The sequence below is a fragment of the Cnephaeus nilssonii genome, assembly GCF_951640355.1.
Source record: "Cnephaeus nilssonii genome assembly, chromosome: 19".
NCBI lineage: Eukaryota > Metazoa > Chordata > Mammalia > Chiroptera > Vespertilionidae > Cnephaeus > Cnephaeus nilssonii.
In genome coordinates this window covers 36,755,249-36,761,248 of record NC_137090.1, presented here as the reverse complement: position 1 = coordinate 36,761,248, position 6,000 = coordinate 36,755,249, and the positions used below count along the sequence as shown (strand labels likewise).

Here is a 6,000-nt window from a genome sequence, read left to right as displayed (position 1 = left end):
TCTCTAGTGCATCTTGCCACAGTTGGTTTGGTTCTCTTTTGAGAATGAACTTTTCTCCCAGCTCATTGAAACGTTTATCTTTGTAGTGATAATGGCTTTTGTATCTATACCTGCTTCTTTTGAACAAGACTGTTCATTGCCCATTTCTAGATGTGTAGACCATTCTCTGTACATTAAAATAAAGCCCAGCCGGTATGGCTCAGTGGTTGAGCATCACTCTATGAAACCAGGAGGTCACAGTTCGATTCTCAATCAGGGCACATGCCCAGGTTGCAGGCTCGATTCCTAGTGGGGGGCGTGCAGGAGGCAGCCCATCAATGATTCTCTCTCATCATTGATGTTTCTATCTCCCTTTCCCTTCCTCTCTCTAAATATCAATTTAAAAAAAATTTAAATAAAGACATCTGAGGCCAGAAATTTTATTCCTTACTGTCTTTTGCTTTTAAGCTATTTCTGCAGGGTTGTGTTGTTTTTGTAATAAAAGCATTATAATGTTAGAACAGTGCAATGATGCTCTTGGTATTTATTTTTGTCGGTTCTTTTGGTATTTATTTATTTAGGTATTTATTTATTGCTTATCTTATTTATGATTAAACCCCATTATCAGGTCAACAAGTCTTCCTCAGACATTTTTCCCTGGTCTGTTTTCTCTGCCGTCTCCAGGAGCTCTTCCTGTTGTTTGTTCCCTCTCTACTTCCCTTGGGACCTTTTTCATCCATACTCATGGCTTTTAGCTCCAAGAACTGAAAACGCTCCCTGGTCTGACTCCTGCAGTTTCCCAACCTGGATGTCCATTGTGAACACCTGTCTCATTTGGGCCTTTGTTCACTGTTGCACCGCTGGTCACTAGTAAGGACTTGCTGAGATTCAAAGGTCTTAATAGTATCTCCATCTTCATAATCTGGGTGGCAGGCAGAAAGGTATCACCTGATTTACCAGGTAGTCTGGCCACACCTACGTGGGCTCCGCTTAAACCTTTTACTCTTCAAAATGACAAAACAAACATCTTTGTGTGAGCTACTGTATGAACCCACATGAGGAGTAAGTAACTATGCCTAAAGGTCACGTGCTAAATTACATTTATAACAGACACTTCCAATTTGTCCTTCAGAGTGGCTGTGCCACTTCTCAATCCCACCAGCAGAGGGAGGGGTTCTTTTCTCCACCCTACTAACAATTGATAATAAAATACATAAATTTAAAAAAATTCTAGTAATTGAAAAGTGGTATCTTGTTTTAGTATGTGTTTTTCTGATTGTGAGGTAAGCCATCTTTTCATATATTTATTGTATTTCCTGTTGTGTGAATTGTCTACTCATGTTCTTTGCTTGTTTTTATTTTGAGCTGTCATTTTATCAGTATTTGTAGGATTTCATTACTCTAGTTTCCTTCTTTGCTTTATATCCAGGGGCAGCATCTCTTCTTTTTCAGAAATGGCCTGAACTGTTCCACATTTTTCTTTGTTAAATATTTAAAAACTGGTGACCCTGTGCACGGATTTGTGCACATTGAAAGGAAATTAATTAGAAGGTGGCCGGCGGGGCAGGACTGGGTGAGATGGGCTGGACACACCCTGGAGCCAGCCTCCCATGTCCCTCCCTGGTGTCTGTGGAGTGAGCAGGATCCCTCGGCCTGGCCTGTGGGGATCGGGCCGAAACCGGCTCTCTGACATCCCCTGAGGGGTCCTGGAATGCGAGAGGGCACTCTGCAAAGTTGCTGTCATGCAGGGTGTGGAACACAAACACAAGTGTGCAGTAAACCAGATTTGGGGCCTATAGTGCCCCAGCAACAACATAACCCACGGCTGACGGTGGAATCGCGCAGCACCACGAGGAATCGGGCTCCCTCCTCTCTGGTTTCGGGGTGCGTCACCCAAGGACCGCCGCTGCCAAGTCACTGCAGCTCTGCAGCTCCTGGTTTGAGTGTCTGCCCCCTGGTGGTCAGTGCGTGTAATAGCGTTTGCTGCTTAGGCTTTTTTTATATATATAGATTTTAGAATCAGCTTGCCTAGTTTAATGAAAAAGCCTATTGAATTTGGTATTGCTTTAATTGCAGGTTAATTTGGGGAGAGGTATTGTGTATTTTATCAACATTAATTGTTCAATCTTTCTTAGCCAAAAAGCCTTTTCTGACTTAAATAATTGATTTAATGCTGTTTGGTCTGTGATAAAAAGCAAAATAGTGTACCTTGCTGTCATCTCTCCTTTTCTTTTAAAATAAATGTCATCTCTTTCAGCATATTTCTTTTCTAAACACATGTTACCCGAACTGTGTAATAAGGTGGAATGTGCAATAGTGGGCGGGAAAATTCTATCATCTTTTCTGTGTCCTGTGTTTTTAGCAATCCCCAAAGTGAGACTGGAGACAATCTACATTTGCGGAGTAGATGAGATGAGTACCCAGGATATCTTTTCCTATTTTAAAGAATATCCTCCGGCTCATATTGAATGGTTGGATGATACCTCCTGTAAGTATACCCAAGTTTTCTGTTAAATATGTTTTTGCTTATGATGTTGAAATTTTCTTGCCACCTCAGATGTTGAATGACTATGGCCCAGACTACTTGTCTGTGCCTAACCTCTGCCCTTAGTGTAGAAGAGAAAAAAAATCCCCATAGATGAGAACCAGATACATTAACTAGTCTACCAGATTATACCCCATGAGTATGCTAAGTCAGCTCAGAGTGGTGACCAGGGCTTAGGAAGCTGGTTGCTGGCATCTGAGCCCAGTATACACGAGTAAGGCCTCTTGAACTCCCACAATTTCCCAACAAAGGGGTGGATCCAGCTGTGTAGACTTGGGCTGAGGGCTGTGTTTTCAGGGCTTTAGACTTTGTCATTGCAACTTGCCATACAGTTGATTATCCAGGGGCTGGCTCTGCCCCAGTGTCTCTAATTAGAACTATATCAGAAACCCTGCCACTTTACCAGGCCTGTGAGCTGTTTAACTTGTGAGCCAACTGTAATTTTTAACTTGCCTCCCCACTCCAAGTCTGTTCTGACTGGTGATCACGCTACTGGCTTTTTGTCTTGACTCATTTCTAGTCTGGCTTCACTTACTGCTAGCTTGCTGGCCTACCAGGTTGTACCCTATATAGCAGCTGGTTTTTCTGGCTGCTTTCTTTAAAAGATGTTGATTCAATGTTTTCATTGAAATAAGAAACATGACTGAGTAAAATATTTTTGTCCTGTTTTCTTTTTCCTTAACTTACATTATCCAAATCAGGGTTGCCAAACCTTTTTTTTTTTTTTTTTTTTTTTTAATAAAGGACTGGGTTGTAAATATTTTAGGCTTTGCAGGTGATATAGTCTCTGTCATTTATTCAGCTCTGCCATAATAGCATGAGAGCAGCCATCGACAGTATGCACTTGAATGAGCCTGGCTGTTTTCTATAGAACTTTATTTTACAAAAACAGGCAGTGGATGTGTAGTTTATTGTACATTAATTATACCTAAATAAATCTGGTACACATATAAACAAATAAATGACAGATGATGGGCTGGATTTGACCTGCAGGTTTTAGTTTGCTAACCACTGGTTTAAGTGATTAACACTAGATAAGTGATATTGCAGTTGGAGAGACCCTTAGAATTATCCAGTTCAGCTACCTCATATTGTGCATCAGAAACCAAGAAACTGAGAAACAGAGAAGGTAAATTGTCCAAGGCCACATGGCGTGTCGGTAACAAAGGTGAGACTCTTAGACCTCAAAACTGAGATATAAATGCTATTTTCAATAGTTAAACAGGTTTCTTTTTTATAAGAATTCTCAAAAACTTTTTTCTTTTTGGCTAAATTCTTTTCCTTAAAGAAGCAAATTCAATTAGTTGCTACAAAGCCAAGTGTCTGTTATGTCTCCATTGTATATATCCCATGATGGTACCATCATCATTGGGGGAGCATCATTTAAAAGCATGTCTGGATGATAAGGAATAGCATAGGGCTTCCCTGGAGGGGCAGTGGTATAGAGGACAATCCACATTTATTTGATATCTAGAGGCCCGGTGCACAAAAATTCGTGCATTGGGGTGGGGGTCCCTCTCAGCCTGGCCTGCCCCCTCTCACAGTCTGGGAGCCCTCAGGGGATGTCCTACTGACGGCTTAGGCCCGCTCCCCATGCCTCAGTCTGGCCTTCCTCTGCAGGAGGCAACTGGACTGATCAGGGGAAGGCGCCACCCCCATCACCCCACTGCTGCTGCCACTGCTGGCTGTGGCGGCTGCCTGAGCCCACGGCTGCCTGAGCCCCAGGCCTCACAGCTGTTGTGGCTTTGACCGGATGGACGTCCAGAGGGACGTCTGGAAGACGTCCACTCTAATTAGCATATTACCCTTTTATTACTATAGATTATCATCATCATCCTCATTAAGAACTAACACATAGCACTAAGTGCCAGGCAGTTTTATTATGTAAACACTTTTGCATGGAATTTTTGACCATTACTTTGTGGAACTCAGTTGGGGAATTCAGCTTAAGGCCAGTTTCATCAAAGAGGTTTTACTACTACTTCCTATTCTTTTCATTTGTTGGTTTGTATATTTATTGCTCTCAATCTGTACCTAGATGAGATTTAACAATGAATATGATGCAGTTTCTGCTCTCAGGAAACTTAACCATTTGGATGTGATATAATGTTTTATTTTAGGTAATGTGGTTTGGCTAGATGAAATGACAGCCACACGAGCTCTTATCAATATGAGCTCTCTGCCGGACCTGGATAAGATAAAAAGCAGGGATGCCAATGAGGACAAGTCATCTGAGAAAAGCAAAAAAGGTAACTGAACACAAAGAAGGAACTTTTGGGCTGAAAGTCCTATTATTTACTCAGTTGGTTTGGGTTTCTGTGCAAAGTGTTATATAGTATCTCATCACTAGTTGTTTCTGAAAAAGGCTTTGATGTTTTGGATCATTAGTAAATAGATGGAGAAAATAATCGGACTTTTAAATGATATGAGGTGGAGTTATTTTAAAGATTATCTTGTCCCTCACATTCCATTTTAGACAAGCAGGAAGACAGTTCAGATGATGAGGCTGAAGAAGGAGAAGTTGAAGATGAAAACTCAAGTGATGTAGAGGTTAGTAATAGGGAAAATATATATGTAAGGTTTCACTGTAAAAAACTGCTTGCTATGTTTTTATTTAAAGCTTAAAGACCTAAGTTGCATTCTTCCTCTGGCTCTCACCACTAGACTTTCTGAGGGTGCACCAGACCCTTGCTTTTTAAGTTTGTGTGATTATAATGCATGATTTATCTTGAGATCTTAGAATAGTACTCACACTTCTGTAAGAGAAAATGATTTTGTTAAGAAATACTTTGAAGTGTTATCTAATAAGTAAAATTAGGAAAAAGCAAGAAATGGCATATTTCCTAACAGATTATGTACTACTGTTGGAAAAATTAAAGTGTATTCATATAAAAAGATACATTATATAGCTTCAAGCCAAGCAAAGTCTTTGCTCTCTTGGAGCCTACATTCTAGTGGGGAAGACAGATAATACAGATACACAGGTATATAATACAATGTCAGGCAGTGATAATTGCCATGAGGAAAATTAAGAAGGGTAAGTGGATAGAGAGTGATGGAAACCATTGTTTGACAAAGTGGTCAGGGAAGACCTCTGACTTAGAACCTAGTGCTGTAATACTGAGAGTATTATTAAAGGCAGAATGCTTTCTTAATCAATGGTAACTGCTGAATAAAAGCGAAAATGGCTTTAATTTTTTTTATATTGAAATGCTCTTTTTTCTTAAGTTGGAAACATTATCTCAGGTAGAAGAAGAGTCTCTGCTAAGAAACGATCTTCGTCCAGCTAATAAACTTGCTAAAGGAAATAAGTTATTCATGAGATTTGCTACAAAAGGTAAATATGATATTTGCTATTGATTTTTATTATTAATCAAAGTGATTTATTATTGAATGTCATCCTTCTCTTTTGAATCAGAGGTTAGATCAAGTAATCTCAAACTGTAATATTTTGTGCTTATGAAATGATGGCTTGC

General features: G+C 40.1%; 1 protein-coding gene across 2 annotated transcripts in view; it reads left to right on the top strand.

Annotated features, from left to right (window-relative positions):
* Nucleotides 1–6,000, top strand: part of NCBP3 (nuclear cap binding subunit 3) — a 33,844-nt gene that overhangs the window by 8,665 nt on the left and 19,179 nt on the right. The window contains exons 4-7 of one of the 2 annotated variants that reach the window (XM_079798890.1): nucleotides 2,342–2,467; nucleotides 4,645–4,773; nucleotides 5,001–5,074; nucleotides 5,771–5,861. In XM_079798890.1, the coding sequence (XP_079655016.1) occupies nucleotides 2,342–2,467; nucleotides 4,645–4,773; nucleotides 5,001–5,074; nucleotides 5,771–5,861 (420 nt within the window). Of the gene's footprint in view, nucleotides 1–2,341; nucleotides 2,468–4,644; nucleotides 4,774–5,000; nucleotides 5,075–5,752; nucleotides 5,862–6,000 lie in introns of both variants that reach the window. The other variant, XM_079798889.1, reaches the window with a different exon arrangement.